Below are 19,762 nucleotides of genomic sequence, written 5' to 3'. Positions count from 1 at the left end.
AGTTGGTAGGAATGTTATAGAAGACAAAAAGGATCGCCAGAAAAGTTATAAAAAGTATTTTTAGAAATAATGGTGACAGAAAGCGTGAGAAGGGTTTTAGCGGGTGCGTGAGACAAGAAGTAAAATGTCAAAACATTTTGTCAAAACATTTTGTAACAAGCCCAAACAAGTTACATAGAACATTAATAATAATGGATACGTTGGGAAATTGCAAATGAACTACAAGGATTAAAGAAAAATGATGAATAAAGCAGAAAGTTAAGTGGTTCGAATGAATATATTATACGGCCCTGAGAAAAAGGAAAAATTTGAGATAAATTGAGAGATTAAACTTTAAAAATGAATGCAATTTTAAAAAATGCGATTTTATCACAAGTTCATCAATAGAGTGTTCCAAACTGCTCACGGTTCAAAAGAACGGTAGTTCATTTTTTAAGTGTACGAACGGATCCGTTCATTTTAAGAATTAGTTCTTTTTGACCCGTTCGTTCATGAACGACACATCACTAAGACCAATGTATTTGGTACTTTTTTTCTTTTAATTGTTTACATTAGGACATGACACGCTTCACAATAGGTTATATTGTGCTAATATATTGTGGAAAATACGCATTACTTGTAGAAGTTCAAACATTTTTTTAAAAAACGGAGGTTAAAATTTTGATAGCCAAAAATTAATCTGCGAAAAGAAAAACTAGGAAATAATTTTGAGTTAGAAGAGATACAAAAATAAAACAAAAACTAACACTTGAACAGTGTAAAACTAACACTAAGTTAGAAGAATAGAAGGCAGCCCTGTTGATAAAAGAGGAACAACACCGTAAAAATAATTCAAAACGTTCCTGGAGAATAGTAGGCAGCTGATGTGCCCAATTTCTGCCAGTAACGTATCTTGAAAAAAATAGGAAAGTTTTTCACTAAAAGTCAGTAACCATTCTGATATTATCTTTGAATCTCCCCTGTTGATGCCAGTCATGTCTCGGGAACATTCAAGAAACACTGGGTAGCTTTAGTGCAATTGATTAGAGCCTTCTTAATTTACCAAATGACTTATTCGCTCTCATTGAGAGCTTAGTCAATCTGGACGGGCCGTAATCGAACTAAAGCTGATATACTTAATAAACACGCTTAGCTGATCTTTAAACTGGTAACTAAAGTATTTTTCACACCATTGAAAAATCTACATTCGTGCAACTTGTAGCAATTTAAGAAACTTTTTTGAAAAGATTTTACGGGGAAATATATGAAATGCTGTGAAATCCTGAAACGATCCATGGAAATAACCCAAAACGTTAAGGCTTTTTTTTTTCAATGAATTTGGAATGTCTTAAGCTTGCTAACGATTCCTTCAAAGAGGGTTGAGTTTTATTGAAAAGTTTAAAAGAAATACGACAAAATCTGGACAGCAATAAAGGAATATACTCGAATCTTTCTGTATGAACTATGGTGCTATAAAGAAATACTACTTCCATTTTTGATGAATCATCGGGATTTAACCTAAGTTACATTCGAGCGTCAGAACAAGGACACTGTAGGATGAATTCACATGGCATTTCCTTTTATCAATTAGCTTTAACTATAGCTTGACAGCATCATATTTTACCACAAGATGTTTGAAATGCTTTTTTTTTAAGTATTTTCTTTGCTAGGCACAATCTTCAAAAGTTCTCCGCCACTTTTCAACAGCAGATTTGAACACTACTGCAATCACTCGCTCATTTGAGCACTCTCGCTTTAGATTTGCAACAACAAATACAACAGTTAATGCACGATAATAATCTTCGGTACAATCAAAAATGACCTTGGAAGGTCAAATTTTAGTAGTCGCTAGAGGAAAGTGAAAATGATGTACGACTATGTTTGGTATGCGATGGACAGGTAACAGTATATGTTTAGAGGACAAAACTTTCGCCTTTGCCCTCACACGCCCACGTGGGTTTCCAGAGGCCGAGGTTATTCTTCGAAATGTCTTTTTCAAGTTCAACAAACCTGGACTGATCACGAGTTAGAAATAAAAATATTTCTGGATGCAATAGAAACATTGATGCCCTCCTAAAAACAAATATATTTACTACGGACAATTTTTAACTTGAGTTCTAGTTACTAAGATGTTGTTTTTCATTGAAAAACATGAGTCTGGAAAAGAAAGTTTTTGCAGTGTTGTAAAATACAGTATACCCTCGTTTTATAGCGGGTTTATTCTACGCGGTTTCGATTATACGCGTTTTAAGATTTGACACTTTAATTTTATTTTACGCGGATGAGTTTTCGGTTTTGTGTGAATGCGGCAATGCAAACAGATTAAATTTTCCCCTCTTTCAAAATCCAAACTTCTAAAGATTGCAGATTGCGCGTAATCAACAGTATTTTAGAGTGTTAATAATCGAGCTTGGGTCACTGGAGAGTTTTTATGCGATTGGTTCCAGAGTTCTTTCCAGAAGTAGTTATTAAACTCACACAGTTCAGAACTCACTGGAAGAAGAGCTTTTAGGAGAGACAAAGGAGGTCAAAACCAATGAGGATACGACTTCGGTGACGCAAAAACAAAAACGTTCACATTGAAAGCTTAGAGCAATTCCTAGACAGTATAAATGATATTTCTGATTTGTTAGTGCAGGAAGATTCTATCATGGAAATGACGCAAGTGATCATGGACGCGTTAATGTTCTGCAAAGAACTGCAGAGAAGAATTCTTAATGACAGCCAAAAGACTATCATAGCTAACTCCTTTTCATAAACAGAACACGAAATTAATTTATGTTTTCTTTATGCATGTTGTGCATAGAAACCGCTATAAGTACATATTAAACTTATCATACAATTAGTCATCATTAGAATAAAGTTTGTTTTTTATCTATGGAACCTTCCCCTTATTTCAACACTAATATTAAGTTTTAATTTACGCAGTTTTGATTTACGCGGCATTTCCGTAGAATGTAATCTCCGCATAAAACGAGGGTCTTCTGTACGTCAGAAACAGACCTCCTGTGTGAAAATTAATTAAAACACCTTTCATTTGAATTTTGAAGTCTTGAACTCAAATTATGTTTTTTGCAATCACGAATTTCGGAATAGCGAAAATAGAGCGAATTTGCTATAAAGACCTACTCATTGGGTTTCTTGTTTTAACAAATGGACTGGAATGCAAATGATTAAGAAATTGTTGTGACTTTCTAGAACAGGTAATACGAGGCATATCCAAAAGAAAAGAAACGGCGATAAGGATTCAGTAATAAAGATAAAGATTTATTGTCTGATTTTCACTAGTATTGTCCAACCACGGATTGCATGGAATTTTCAAACGTCCAGATAAGACGAATCTATGTGAATAAAGGGGAAAAGTAAAAATTTGATGCGCGTATTCCGCTCATTTGAATGAGACTCTGCTTTTGCAAAAGCTGACATCGGTAAAAAAAATAATAGATTCGTCCATTTCCGGTTGTAAAACGGATGTTTGTCTTTCCATGCAATCCGTGGTCAGACAGTACACTTATCATAAAGATTATTTACAGCACATAACGTTATGTATTTTTATTTCATATGAACCGTAAATGATGAGAACTAGTAATATGAAAATTTTGTATTTAGATAATGTTTTGCTGTTTAAATTCAGCTATATAGGTATTTTTCATTGAAAAAACATAGTTTTACCCCCCCCCCCCCAAAAAAAGCCCCTTTATTAATGTAAAGTATGCTTGAGTCCCCTTGAAAAAAGTATGAATTAAATCAATCCGCAAACGATGTGTAACTATGACAAAAAAAAAATCTCTCTATCTAAATAAATTCTAAAAACAACCGTTGTCATGGAAATCTGAAAAATCAGAGCAACATCATCTTTGTTCAAGTGAAAATAATAAGCAATTCGTGATTGCTCAAAAAAAAAAAAAAAAAAAAAATGGGGGCGATGCTCAGTATCCTTTATTTTTGATAAACATTTAATGTTACCGAAATTGAAGCACGGTTTAAAGGTTTCACTTATGTTCTATTTTTTTACTTACATTCATTTGTCTTCAACATTCTCCAACTGTTAGCATGGAGTTCAAAACGCGTTTCTTCAATATCTTAAAACTCATCTCTGCAGATTATGCTATTTACCTATCCACGGCAATATTGATTGTTCTATTTATTTATCGAACGTTCTTTTCGAATGTGAAATGCAGAAATACCATTGTGATACTTGCAATAAAATGTAATCCATAAGATTTCAACTTCTTCAAAACAGAATTATGTTCCAAGCAGTGGCATAGCCAAGGAAGGGGGGGGGGGGGGGGGTCCGGACCCAATCCGAAATGACTAAGTTTAAATAAATGATGAAGAAAAGAAAAATGCATTGTGTTGAAAACAAGCATTCTACTTAAGTAAAAAAAAATGGAACAAGAAAAAATATGCATATATATTTCTCTTGTACAACGTATAACACACAAAAAAAATTTTGAAGGGAAGATTGATAAGTAAAATGGGGCGGGGGATGAAAGGAGTAGGCGCAGTAAGGTGTAGAGCTTTATTGCAATGATTCTAAATTTTTCCGTAGTGTGCAAAAATATTTCTCTCTGCCGTCTCCAAAACCTTGGTTTCCCTTGTATCATTGAAGTAGATGCAAATTCTGAGAATATACCTGTTTAGAATTTAAGGCACTTCTCCTATGTCTAGTTACCTCCAAATTTCTTGGAATTTTGCCCCTGCGTGGGCTTTCTGGGGAAGTGGGGAATCTATTTTGCATTAAATTTTGCTCTTTGTTTTAAATTCGAATGCATTCAAAATTATTACTTGTCAGTTAAATAAAATTTTCATACAGTTAAATAAAATTTTCTTTTCTAAAATCGATTTTTTTTGACCATTAGTTTTTGTGTGAGACCCCCCAAAGTACTCGAAAAACGGCAAAAAGATATTTTGGGTTGATACAAAAATTCCCTTTTCTCAGCTTCAAAAGGAGCTAAATAAAACTTGAATGTTTGACAGCATTTAGGTTAATATATATTTTCTTTTTTGCTTGTGTACACGCCATTCATTTTCACTAGTAATCATTGTGATTCATGCCAGAAGATTTGTCTAATAACTTAAATCACTTAAGAAGATTAATATCCAGTAATTCCCCATAGAACCACAGGAGCAGAAAGCGTTAATAATAGAAAATAATACTTATGTAAACATGTCACTAATTCCAAATGTCTAAACAGTGAACCGATGCTCGCTTTACCAAATACAAAACCAGTTTAACATTCGGCATTGAATCTCGTCAGAGATTCGGCGAGGATTCCGCATGATTGATGAGGTCGAATGCAACGTTGTGGAAAAAACTGCGCCATTCAATTTTGAAGTTATGTTCTGGTAATTAGCCAATTTTCAATTGACTAGTAGCAAAAAATCTCTAACCTTAACCTCAGTGATACAACTGGAAATACGCGGTATAGGGAAACTCTAGCTACCAGTTTTTTTCTCCTTAAAAGTATAAACAATATAATTAAATGCAGACGATTCTACATTCCTTCCACATCGCAGATAATAGCCAGTGTTACGACTTACCTAATTCTTTCATCAATGGGAAGTGACTTAACCGATATCGCGCAAATGCTCATCAGTTTTTTTTCTTCTTTTTGCTTTTTTCTTTCATATTTTTGAAATTGTGCTGATAACTCATTGTGTGTATCAATTTTGTTATGTGTCCAAGCTCAAAATTCTAGTATCTTTCTTTTTACCCGACTGCGCGTGCGAGACGCAAAGGAGGGTAATGTGTTTCTAGTCTATGTATGTACGTTTGTTCCTATGTGACGTTGTACAGGCTAAACCCCTTGGCCAATTTCGATAAATCTTACGTCAATCAATTTGTCTTGACCTTGGGAGTGTCACTAAACACATGACAGTAGTCAAAATTCACCATTTCAACAACCAGTTGTCATATTGTCAGTTCGGGATCGTTTCGCATGCTACCTGCATGCTACATAGCGTGCCACAAATACAGGTAGCGTTTTCGCTGCCTGAATTTTTTGTTTGCTAAGTCTACTAATTCGATTTTCATCTCTAACACGTTGCATTTGTTTTTGTCGTGATTCAGGGGACTGAGTTTCGCGACGTGTACTCTCTTGACGGACTTTTTTAATTTTGGGGGAAAGATTTGATTAACGACTTTTTCACGCTTTTAATACAGCTGTGGTTGACTCAAGTTCACGCATTTTTGCTAAAGGTCAAGCATATGTAGCTTTAAGCCGAGTAAGGTCCCTAGAGGGATAATAATCAGTAGTTTAGACCACCGCAAGTTACTTAATAATTCTCACAATATAAATTTTCTCAATAAAATGACAAGATTGCGAAATTTGTCCCGTCTTATGATCATAATAACTAAGTCAATGAAAATTAACTAAAAAGGGTAAAATGAAAAACAATTATTAAATAAAAGCAAAAAAAAATCGACTGCGTAAGAACCAAAAAAAAACTAAAAAGAAAAAAATGTAAGCCCACAGTAGTTTAAAATTTTATTAAGTATTACTGAATAACTACTCCATTGAAATAGTTTTATAATTGATACACACATAAGACAGATCATAAATTCAAAAGCAGAATAGAAGGATTAACAGTCGGGGCCCATTCAAATTTTACAGGGTTCCTTGATTGGTCAAAAAAGAATGGGCCTAAATGTTGATCCTTCTATTCTGCTTTTGAATTAATGATTGTTTTATGTGTGTATCGATTCTAAACGTATCGAGTAGTTATTCAGTAATACTCAATAAAATTCTAAACTACTGGGATTATATTTTTTTTCTTTTTAGTTTTTTTGGTTCTTACGCAGTCGGGTTTTTTGTTTTCATTTAATAATTATTTTTTCTTGGAACTTTTTCTATTTTGAAAGTTATATTTTACAACTGATAATTTCGCTTCAACTTATTGTGTTTTAAATCATAAAAAATACAAGAATATTGATAAAATTATTTTCTCTTCTAAAACTTGTTTAATAATACACATTATATAATACAATCAAGCCAGCTTATTGGAATATCGATTAAAAGAATATCCCGTTTAGTATAATACATTTTCAATGCAAAAGAACTATGATAACTTGTTACTTTGATCCCGGAAAATGAAACAACCCGCTTATCAGATTTTTTTTTTTTTTTTGGGGGGGGGGGGCTTTTTTATTAAGAGGGCTTGACTGTTGTCAAAAATATGGCGAAATGCGTCAAAAATATATAGAGATCCTAAATTAGTCCTATTGCCTTAAAAGAAAATTACTGACTTTTGTTTCTCCCTTCACTTTAACAAGGAGAAGGAATAATTTTAAATGTAGTGGTTTGCACCAAGTCTCCAAAAATATAGAAAACAACAAATAAATGTAAGAAAAACTGATATCTACTGACTTCTCAAGCATGTGGGGGAAAGTTTCAGAAATTAAAGTGAGTATCGGAACACAGCATCTGCAATATTCGCTTCAGATGCAATAACAAAATTCTTAAAACCGTGTGAATAAAGTAAGAAAAAAAAAGAGAAAGGGGTAAATAGCGCATAATTTGTCAAGAAAGTAGTTCAAATAGCGATTTTAGGGTCATGGAGCCCTTTTATCATTGTGAAAATGGCTCAACTCACAAAACGAAAGTAGTGATTAAAGACACATCAACCAAAAGACTCCGGTATTTATACTAAATGGAAAGAAGAAGAAATTAACTAATGATAACACAGGGCAAAGGAACGAAAACAACCAATCGGAGAAGTAAAAAACTTGAACACTCAAATTCAAAGTCAACCAATCACAGCACAAATCAAAGAACGAAAACAACAAACCAGAAACCTAAGGAGTAAAGAAGGAAAGAGAAACGCAGATAAAAAAAATAACTTTAAAAGTTTTAAAAATTACTTCCAAATATCAGGAAAAACTGGAACACTGGAAAAGAAATGACTAGTGATTGAGAATTTTTTAAAGTGTAAAACGAAATGAGTTTGTTACACTGTTTATATTTTACTTTATTCAAAGTATAATGTAATAAGCTATCCAAAATCAAGGTCATAAATAGAAAACAACAAAGCTGGGCAAGTGAAGAGTGTGCGATTTTTTTTTCGTTCATTGAAATTTTTATGTTCTTTTAGATGATGCTTGAGAGCACGTTTAGTTTGACCAAAGTAAAACAGACGCGTTTTCAAGCATTACTCTAAATACTCTAGTTGCTTTGTTCCTGATTGGGTGCTTCAAGATAGTACTTTTGAAACTGTTTACATGAGAAAACGCAACAGTAGAATTAAACGCTTTCACATTTTTGCTGCTTGACGACTGAATTTTAAATTTAAAAAAAAAGCAAATCTATAGTGTAAACTCACTGAGAAACAGAAAATTCAAAAGAGTGATAAGGCTTACTTAATGTATAACGGCTATAGTCAATGATGTTAGCTAAAATAAGAAAGATCCGAACTCCAAAGTCTCCAAATACTTATATAAAAAATAAATATTCAAAACACGGAACATATAAGCCTTAAAAGAGACTAACATTGGGCTTATTTTATGGAGAGGAAATTTTGTGAGGGGGTAATATAATAGCAAAAGTCATAGCAAGTCATAAATTCTTCAATATTTTAAAAATCAAAACATACAAAAATCTAAAAATAAAAAAAAAGCTTTTCATTTCGTTTTCAACAATGAATTGGAATACAAAGATCAATAAGAGTAAGAGTAGAGAGTAAATGTTCAATTTCAGCATAGGTTTGATCAAGAAAAAAAAACATCATCAACATAAAGAACTTAAAAATGAAACGTCATTGTTTCAAAACGTTTTGTCTAAATATTACCATATATGTCTTTTATAATAAGGCTGAAATAATTAGCCGTTGCTAAACTTTCACTCATACGAAAGCTCACATCTACAAATACAACAGTATTTTACTCAAGACAAGCACAGGAATGAGAAATAAGTTCCTAAACTTCAAATCTGGAAACCTGATGCTTCTGAAGTTTCAATTTGAGACATTCCGTTGCCTCATTACCCGGTGCATTAGTAAAAAGTGAGGTTCCAGTGGCCAAAGTTAACCACGAGGTTTAAAATAAGGTATAACTTGTGAGAAAAATCAATGGAATTTTTAATAATGAAGGAAGTGTTCCTCAAAAGAGGAGAAAATTAGAGATTAAGTGCTGGCAAGTTAGTAAGGAGCCATGCTAATGCTTTAAACAATATACCAGCGAGGTGCCACCAGGACTACGTACCCTTGATAGATCATGAAGACTAGCGCAGTATGCAACAGAAATATCAGAGACCCTTTTGAAGACTCACAGATGACAGTAGAAGACTTTACAACATTTTGAATCTAGTTTACCTCTTTGGTACTAGGATCTTTTTGAGGTGTCACATGAGGACCAACATTAGTTAAATCAACGCTTTATCTATATACGAGATTTTAAATCTGTTTGACCAAGGTTATCTGTTTGAACTCCTTTGTCTGCCTTAGTAACAACTTAGATTAAGATCAGATCACAAATTTTTTTAAATAAAGATTAACACACGTGTTAAAAACAATTGATGACGATTTCAAATACAAATTTGCAGTATTGGCAATGAGATGCCTAATAGAGTCCTTTTGAGAAGCAGTGGAGGCATTATCCCTAAAAAATTTTACCAATGGGAGCAACCAACTTAGGTAATGAATATTTCGAAGGAGAATTTCTATTCATTTTGAGAGCATTGAGCTGATCTGAATTCAAGTGTGTACGTAAAAGACTAAGAACACCATTTTTACCTTATGCAAAGGTGAGAAGTTTGATCTGCATTTCAAGTGCCAAGCAATTTAAACTTTTCTAAAGTAGACCTACGCTTAAAAGTAGACTGAAGAATCTTATTCCGAAATCCTTCTTATCAACCGAATCAAAATCAAAGACGGAATTTGAAGTTTACAATGTAAAGCAAATAAATCATTTTCAATAACTGAAATTTTCCATGAGATTCCTGAACCAAGGTTTTTAAAAGAGCTAACCTAGAACTAAAAAGCACTCAGTTATCTTTAGGAGAAAGTGAAAAATTGCAGCTGAGGGATGTTGTCTTGAGAATTATTCTCTTACTTTTATACAACATTATATAAAAGACAAATGATGCAAGAACATGTATGATTTTTCAGTCAAATACCACAAAACCGGTTTATTTCAGTCATAACGAAAATTGAATGAGTAAAAATGAGATAAAATCAGTCAAAAAAATAGTATACTCAGTTTTCATATAATGTGTACAGGGCTTAAACCATCAAGAAAAATTAATTTATTAGTAATGTCTTGTACTGCATAGAAAATATGCTTTTTGTATCTCGAAGCAATAAAAAAGATGCGACTGTGAAAGTGTCTTCTTTTAAGAGTTTTTACTTATTTACATTTTTTACCAAGGGAGCAATGTCCCCTCCAAGGCTTATGTTTGGAGTGGATTAAAATTTTTGGAAGAGAAAAGGGAGCAATATTATTTGACTATTTCAACTTTTTTGTATTCTCATAGTAAAAATTTTCCTTTTATGTTGTGTTTTTCCAGAAAACGCTGTAACTTATTTCTCCTCTTCCAAAGATTTTTTATTTATTATATCTTTTACGGTGGGCATTTCCCCTTTTACAAGGTTTATGTTTGAAGTGGATTACATTTTTTGATAGTAAACAAGAAGTTCCATCTAGAACTGAACGAACCTACTTACCCGTATATACATATCTATTTTCTAGTATCTCATCAATATTCTCAAAAATAGTTAAACTCGCAAATTGTTTCAAACATATTTTTTTTTATATTTTAAGTTGATTTACAGGAATAAAATATGCCTCACTCATTTAAAAAATTAGATGCGTAAAAAAATGAAAAAATAAATAAACAAAAAAATAAAATAGCATCAGCTATTAAACAAAGCAGCTAATACACTTTTTTCCATTTAAAACAAATTCTTTAACCGCTTTCAAAAAAGAAAAAATAATAATTAAACTTAATAAGTCATGAAAATAAATACACTATATAAAGAAATCGTAATATTTTAATTGAATTAATGTATTTTCCAAAAAAATAATAATAATAATAATAATAATAAAAACAATAAAATGTCAACCTAAAAAAATAATTTTCATTGTCAAAAAAAAAAAAAAAATCGTCTGCGCATCCTTTAAGTAGAAACATAATAGGACTTCGAGTTTTCCCGCCAAAAACTGAATACATAAATTAAAACTTAAGAGTGAAAATAAAAACAAGTCATATTAGCAACTAGTGGTATCCGCACGGCTTTGCCCGTAGTTGAAAATTAAAAGGTCATTCGGTTCGCCTGTATATTTACAAATAATGGATGACGAATTTCTCGCCAATTGTCTATGTTCATTCGCTCTACCATTCCACGTCATGATAATTTCGCAATTTACTCGTCCATCTTATGATGATTTTGCTCCGAAAAATGTTCTTAAAATTGAAGTAGAAAAAGAATACAATCGAATTTTCGAAAAATCGCTTCGAGGTGCACACCCCCATGCTACAAACTAACTTTGTGAAAAAATTCATGAAAATCGGCCGAACAGTCTAGGCGCTATGCGCATCACAGACATCCAGACAGAGAGACTTTCTGCTTTATCATTAGTAAAGAAGATAATTATTTCAGTTAAAACCATGGCTGCGGAGTCGGAGTCAATCTCATTTTGAGATATGAGAGTCAGATTCGGGAGCCGAAGGTATTTAGTTCAAAGACTCGGAGTTGGAATCGGTCATTTCCTTTAGAGTACGCAATTCTGCCATTGTTTGCGGAGTCGGAGTCGGACTTATTTTGGGATAAAGGAGTCGGAGTTAAATATCCAATAATCAGAGTTAGTCATTCTTCTTCCATGTATAAATTTTTGCCAAAGCTACGAAGTCAGAGTTGAAATCGGGGAGTCGGAGTCCGACTAATCGTCGGGCACAAGAGTCGGAGTCGCAGTCAGGTGACCCAAAATTCTCAGAGTCTGAGTCGGGAGTTTGACGTTAAGAGCTATTTCCAACAAAATTTGTTTGAATTAAGTCCGCCTTCTAGTGCAAGGAATCTACATTGGCTTTCAGTTTCCCCGTAGGCGCTAATGTTAAACCATTTTGAACTGTTAAAAATTGAACGGAAAATTGTTCAAACCAAAAAGATGTTTTATATACATGTTTTTCATAAAAAGCTTTTTCCCACAAAGTTTGTTTGAAGCAAATTCGCCTCTATGTTCGCGGAATCGCATTGAATTTCCCCGTAGGCGCTAATGTTAAGTTTTTTTGAACTGTTCAAAATTGAACGAAAAACAGTTCAATTATTCACTGAAAAGTTATTAGGGGGGACAGACAGACAGACCGACCGACAGATCTCTTTCTCCATCTTAATACCCTATTTTCCAATTTTTAATTTTTCGATATTTATTTAATTGCTCTTTTTATTTTTGACTTTTTTTTTTTTTTTCGCGATATTTTCTAGATGCATTATAGTACGAGATCCGGCTGCAGAATTACTGCACTCATCGAGTATAAAGCCAAAATCAAATTTTTATATTACATTATGAAAGGAACAATGTGTATTGGCTAGGTTGCCTAGCAAGAAGTGCCCGCAAGTACTTTTTATCAAATTAATATTGTTTGAAATTTTCGGGTTCAAATGACGCATTTGTTATTGAAATAAACTATGCTCTACTTCAAAGAAATATACCTAAAGAACTTGAAGAGTTATGGTTGCCGTTGTGCAACTCGCCGCTACCTATTCGCAGCCACATGCAAACGGGTCCTATTGGTGCGCATTTATGCACTCATAAAGTATAGTCATAATTTATATATCAAATTAAAACTAATTTTTTCTGAACGTGATAAACTAAGTTGCCTATGTAAAAATGACCGCAAATTGGGGTTGCCAGCTGTTAAAGATTGATTAGAATGAAAGAGTTAGCGCTTTACAATATTCGTTCGACATGGATGGCGATAGCCAGCTCTACGCATGGGCATATCCAGAGGGGGGCAAGGTTGGGCAGTTCCCCCCCCCCTCCCAGCTTCAAAAAAAAAATATTTAGAATTAGAAAAAAACTAAATTGACGGTTGTTTCAATTTCTAAATTTATCAAAAAGTTCATATGTAGTAACTTGTTTCTGAGTTTGAAAGTGTATACATCTTCTTTGGGAGCTCATTGAAAAGGGAAAGTAATTGGTGTTTAGTTGGGTTAATACCGTACTCATTTTAGAATTTCATTGCTTCCAAAATCTTGGAATAAAAAAGGTGGGGGGAGGGGGCTAAAAACCAGTCTCCTAACTTCCCAAATGATGGGACTCAGTTTATCTTTTTGTGGTAAATTTTTTTAGCATTCCAAAGTCAACGAATGTTAGTGATGAATCATAAATCCTGAGAACAAGTGATGACAGCGCTTTTTTAATTTGTGGAGTAAAGAAATGTACTTAAAAATTAAAAATGTGTACATATGTTTATTTTTCAAGAACAATGACATAAGAAGGGGGAATTCGGACAGTTCAAAGTAAACTAACAAAATTCTTTGGTACTGTACAGTGGTTAAAAAGCAACTATGATGAATATTTAGGAATTTTTTCCATGAACTCGTTTTCTACGAGTACTCGGTTATAACGAACAAATAACAGAAGAACGAGCAGAAAACAGATGGGATTGGAAATCACTCCATTGACTACTTAAAAAAATTCAAAAGAAAAAAAATCTTAACTTACCCGTTTTATTGTGGAAGCTGCTCCCAAAAGCCGAAGGCCTGAGCTCCTGAGCCTGAGCAGCGATCAGCAGAAGCATCCACAGCAGCAGCATCCCACGGCAACGCATCTTCGCTCTCGCAGCCGATAGCCACCTTCTCAAACGGCTCTTCCCGCATCCGGAAGTGACATCATCCACGGGGATGATGTGCACCCCCCTGTTGTGGCCGGTCTCGCGGTTGGATACCTCCTTCAAGGTCCAGCGGATCCTTGTCGACCTTTACATCAATCTATGTCCGAACACGTGTTGATCGGGCGCTTTCCCTATCTGGGACACCTAATGCTTTCTCATCATGAGAGGGGAATTAAAAAAATTTCACTTTTTGACAACTTCTTTAGCAATAATGTTTCTTTTAGAAAAACATGACCAGTAGGCAGAGGTGAGGTTAAAGCAGAAAGAATCGGCCAACTAGAATTAAGATAATGTAAGTCAAGGTTTAAGTTTAGCATGAATTTGAGTACAATTTTAGTTCAAATAGCAAAAGGAATTGCAGGCACGTGTTTCAGGAGTTCAAGAAACCCTTTTTTTCTGAGCAAGATACTTTTTAAGAAAGTTTGAGGACGAAAAGATGTTCCTGGAGTACAAAATATAGGGGGAGATGAGGCCCGTTAGACCGTGGGACACGTTGGACCGGTTTCAGTTATTTCAATTTTATAAATATTTTTATTTTATTTTATGACTGACAAATAGTACCTATGGTACCACAAATCCTATAATGAAATCACATGGTACAGTTACATTGAGCAAATTTTGTTCTAGCGAGTGTTATGTCAGTAGTCCTCAGTAATTTTTAGAGAATTGTAACTTCATGTTTTTTAATGGTTTTCATCCTGATTGTGGGAGGAAAAAAAATTAACTCCTTTCTTAAAGTAAGTTCTTTTACTTCACAATTATTGGCATTTATTTTATTTTTTGTCCAAAAATAAAAAAAAATGTGACATTACTTTTTCAGACCAAGAACGTGGGGTAAGTTGGTAACTCTTTATGGGGCACGTTGGACCGGACCAACGTACACCACACATTTTAAAAACTTTTATTTTCTCTTAAATCTCAATAATTATAACAATATTCAAAGTGTTTGAGCATTATACATTCATTTAATTTCATGTTACACACGTTTCAAAGTAATAGTAACGAAAACTTAAGGCAAAAAAAAAAGCAAAGACATACTTTATAATTATTTAACAAAAAATATACTAGATTAGTCCTATTAAAAGCTTTATTGCATATCTGCATTTTTTTTTGTTATTCATACTTTCAAATATACTTCTAAATTTTTAAGCTCTATCTCTCCCATAACTGTCAATTTTTATGAATTGGGATATTTTATATTTCGGTGTTTATTTTTTAATGTGTAACAGATGTAGAAGAAACGAATTATTGCTTCGATTTATGGCACAACTTAACTCAATTTCAAGTTTCGAAAGCAAAAAAAATAAGTTGATAAAAATATTAAGAGAAATTTCATACGTTTCATGTCTTTAAAAGCACGCAATTTCAAGTAGAAAGTGATGAAAGTTAAAAAAATCTTTTTTTTATTTCATAGGAAAAATATTTTAGTTTTAAACATTTGTAATGTATTTTTAATAAAACTTTTGTCATCCTGTTTCCTTTACACCATAGTTTTTAGCCTACTCTCCCAGTAAAAGTCAGAAAAAGAAGAAAAAAGCATGAAAGAAGGCTGAATGCATCTTAAAAATATCGCGAAAAACAAAAAAAAGTCAAAAATAAATAAAATAATTAAATAAATATCGAAAAATTAAAAATTGGAAAGCAGGGTATTGAGATGGGAAAAAATATCTGTCGGTCTGTCTGTCTGCCCCCCCCCCTCCCTAATAACTTTTGAATCAATAGTCCGATTCGAACAAACTTTTTTTTGTTTCGAAAGATCTCGGCGAGGACACCTCATTCTCAAATTTCACTTTTTGATTTGAACTATTTTTTGTTCAATTTTGAACAGTTCAAAAAAACTTAACATTACCGCCTACGGGGAAATTCAAGGCAATTCCGAACTGTGAAGCGAATTTGCTTCAAACAAACTTTGTAGGAAAAAGCGTTTGATGAAAATTTTGTATATAAATATCTTTTTGATTTGAACAATTTTCCGTTCAATTTTGAACAGTTCAAAACCCTTAACATTAGCGCCTACGGGGAAACTGAAAGTCAATGTAGATTTCGCACTAGAAAGCGGATTTACTTCAAACAAATTTTGTTGAAAATAGCTCTTGACGACAAACTCCCGACTCCGACTCCAAGAATTTAGGAACACCTGACTCCGAATTCGACTCCTGTGCCCGACAATTATTCGGACTCCGACTCCCCGACTTCGACTCTGACTTCGTAGCTTTGTCAAAAATTTATACGCGGAGGACAAATGACTGACTCCGATTCTTGGATATTCGTCTCCGACTCCTTTATCCCAAAATGAGATTGACTCCCACTCCGACTCCGCAGCTATGGTTTTAACCGTGACATAATTATTGTTGATATGACTTGTTTTTATTTTCATGCTAAAGTTTTAATTTAGGTATTCAGTTTTCGGAGAATAAACTCGAAGTCATAATCCTATGTTTAGTCATAGTCTTATTTTATTACATAAAGATATGCGCAGATAATTTTTTTTTTTGACAATGATATACGTATATATATATATATATATATATATATATATATATATATATATATATATATATATATATATATATATATATATATATATATATATATATATATATATATATATATATATATATATATATATATATATGTATATATACATATATATATATACATACACATATACTATTTATTTTCTTAAGTTGACATTTTATTGTTTTTATTTATATTGGTAAGTGCATTAATTCATTAAAAAAATTAATTTTGGCAACAGGGGGAAAAAACGATTTTTTTTCTTTTTTTTTTGATATGATGTATTTATTTTAATGAACTTATTAATTTTAATTATTATTTTTTTTTGTTTTGAAAGCTGTTAAAGAATTTTTTTAATGTTAAAAAGTGTATTAGCTGCTTAGTTTAAAAGGTCCTGCTATTTTCTTTGTTCGTTTTTTTTTTTAAATTTACTTATTTATTTATTTATTTTTACGCATCTCATTTTTTTAGATGAGTGAGGAATATTTTTTTATTCCTAGAAATTAGCTTAAATTATTAAAAAAATATGTTTGAAACAATTTGCGATTTTAGCTATTTTTGAGAATATTGATCAGGTACTAGAAAGCAGTATGGGTATACGGGAAAGTAGGCTCGTATAGTTCTAGACAGAACTTCTTGTTTGAATTAGCAAGTTTCAGTAAATACACGTTATAGAACGCTTTGTAAACATAAGAACTTGCTGGAACTTACCAAAAATATTTTAAAAAAACAAAAAGGCAAAGCTGCATAAGTTTTTGATACAAGTGTTCTTTGATGTGTTATTGCAGATCTCTCGCCATCAGAAAATTAAAACCTGTGGAAAATATGTTTCATAAACAACATAAACTTTGGCGTTCATTTAACGTTAGTTAAAGTTTTGAAAATACCTTAAAAATTATCAAAGTTTAAACTGTGTTAGATTTTACAAAACTTTCAACCTTATGAAGTTGAAAATTTTCAAGTGCGTCAATAGTTCCACCTTCCTCAAGTTCAAAATAAATACTAAAGAGACGAAAAAAAATAAATTAACTTACTTTGCTTTTGTGAATCTGAGTGCATTAGGAACATATTATACTCCTCAAAACGAAGAATGGTTAGATAAATGTCTTTTTGTAACTAATTTCAAGCACTGAAAATAATCCTGGGAGGAAAAGCAAATGTTTTACTGCTCAAAACCATTTTGCTGCTGGCAAATCGGATTTCTTTCAGAAACAGTGAAATAAAACTCATGTCAAAACATAATATCATGAGCTACTTAATTTTGCTCAGTCATTGGGCCAAAAACAAGATTCATAACTATAAGCAGGTAAGTTTCGCTGTTGTATCTTCCTTTGTTTGTGAGAAGAGGGGCGGAACTGATTGATGTAAGAAAAAAGAACCAGTGACGTCAACCACCGAATGTTAAGATATGCTGATGTGTTTATTAAGCTTCAAAATCCTACTGCAATAGCTGAATATTCACTAGCATTTGCGTTACAAAATATGGATAAAAAGAAATGTTCATTGGTTCTTTTTCAAAGCTCTCGGATCGTCTCGCCGCGACTGTTTCGTGCTGCTTCTTATGAATATTTTTTGTTGCACACTTCAAACAATTACCGCTAAAACAATAACCAAAATGCGCTTATTACCCAGTAGCTGATTTACAAGTTCAGGGACCGTCGCAATAGCTGTTTAGAGGTAATTTTACATAATTTTGAAAAACATTTATCATTGAACACCGTTTGAGGCCCCTATTGTCGAAGGGGTCCCTCGCAATTGCCATAGTTGGTAAAATCCACCTTTGTTATTACCAACGACTTTTTGCAAAATATTTTATTGATTATGTTGGTGATTAAAAATAAAACATTCATTTTCAAGTATAATTTTATTTCTTACTTTTTCCCATAGGAGAACTTTTAGATTCTTGAAGCAGGTTTACTCAAAAATTACGATAGCCTAATTATATCTATTTCTGCATCGAAAGGAAATTGAAAAAAAAAAAAAAAAAAACGGATTTTTCCAGAAAGAAGAGACTAATTGTCCTGCAACTTTTGTCACATAAAAGGTATTTTCCGTTTGTCATTTTCAATAAAAATTAAATCACACATGCATTTATGGAGCCAGAAACGAATTGAGGATGTAAAAAAATTTTCTGCAAAAATAATCGCACAACCTTAATGTTGATGTCAAAATTTATCGTAAATTCAGTCCTTACTTTTGGACATTGGAAATTTAAATTTCTGTCAAAAAATTTTAAATGCTTGATAAATTGTTAATTGCTTGGTTTTGAAAAAACTAAGCAATTAACTTCGACACAGGAATATACACTTTTTCTACAAAGCCATTCATGCAAACAAATAAAATAAATTTCGTTTATCATATCTTTTCACAATAAAACGTTCAGGAATATATGGAAACTAAACAAATTTGAAGATTTTCGATCTGTCAAAACCAATAAAGTTCAGGAAAAGATCTCAATTTGTTCTGCACTTATTTTTAAATGAAACCGTACAGTTATGACAAGAATATCATAATCTGACAAAATTAATTCCCGTCTCTTTCTTTTTTCAAAACTACAGTTAATGCGAGCGAAAGAGCTCACGTCATATATTAGTATCAAAAACTATACCGAGACTAATACTCAACCAAAAGTATTGGGACGTTTTCAAAATATCATATTTTTACGGATTTCTAAATAAACATGAGACCAATTGTTCTTTAACTACTGTCACGTAAAATTTATGCTACAGCTTTTATTTTCCAATAAAACTTAAATCACATATGCATTTAGGGGATCGGCATCATATTCAAGAAACAAAGAAAATGTTTTGATTATCATTCATCGTAAATAGCTGGGAATATGCTATAAATTTCAGAAAAAAGTTAACTTACTATGCATAATTACTTTTTATAATTTATTGAAAGTGTCACTTGTATTTACGTAAATATAAGCACTTCTTTCAAAAATATGTACAAATTGTGTTTGATGGTTTTTGGCTCATAGCACGTAGAATTTTGCGTCACCACTGATCAAATCTTCAGAAAATTGACAGCATAAAAAAGAAATGTAATGCAAAAGTTCGAAATAAAAATATTGAAAATTTGATTAAATATATGAAAATTGAAATCATCTAATTTTCCACTGCGCATGCGCGAAAGATAGCAATATATGACATACATAATTTAAAACCCAAGTAAATGTGGTAACTCATAAAAAATACAGTTTAATACTGTTCTTAAAACTTTAGAAAGATATCGGCAATCTATTGAGCCAGATTTCAATAATTCTCGTAAGGCGACGAATAGTAAGGGATCGTTTGCAAATTTGCAACACATGCGTGAAATCGTTCATTGTGATTCGCGATAAAAACATTATTAAAATACAGCTCATAAGATAGTCGATAGTTCTAAATTCGTAAGGCATTGAACTGGAATTTTTTTATGAGTTGCCAGATCTT

The 19,762-nt window shown here is 32.5% G+C and overlaps 1 protein-coding gene across 4 annotated transcripts in view; it reads right to left on the bottom strand.

Annotated features, from left to right (window-relative positions):
• LOC129220330 (transforming growth factor-beta-induced protein ig-h3-like) overlaps window positions 1-17,525 on the bottom strand; it is a 52,786-nt gene extending 35,261 nt beyond the window's left edge. The window contains exons 1-3 of one of the 4 annotated variants that reach the window (XM_054854731.1): window positions 17,360-17,515; window positions 17,037-17,139; window positions 13,640-13,962 (exon numbers count right to left, since the gene is read on the bottom strand). In XM_054854731.1, coding sequence (XP_054710706.1) covers window positions 13,640-13,745 — 106 coding nt within the window. In that variant the 5' untranslated portion in view covers window positions 13,746-13,962; window positions 17,037-17,139; window positions 17,360-17,515. Of the gene's footprint in view, window positions 1-13,639; window positions 13,963-17,036; window positions 17,140-17,359 lie in introns of all 4 variants that reach the window. The other 3 variants (XM_054854730.1, XM_054854732.1, XM_054854729.1) reach the window with 3 other exon arrangements.
• Between the last annotated feature and the right edge of the window lie 2,237 nt (window positions 17,526-19,762).

Source organism: Uloborus diversus, chromosome 4, assembly GCF_026930045.1.
Source record: "Uloborus diversus isolate 005 chromosome 4, Udiv.v.3.1, whole genome shotgun sequence".
Classification (NCBI taxonomy): domain Eukaryota; kingdom Metazoa; phylum Arthropoda; class Arachnida; order Araneae; family Uloboridae; genus Uloborus; species Uloborus diversus.
This window is presented reverse-complemented; position numbering and strand designations above follow the sequence as displayed.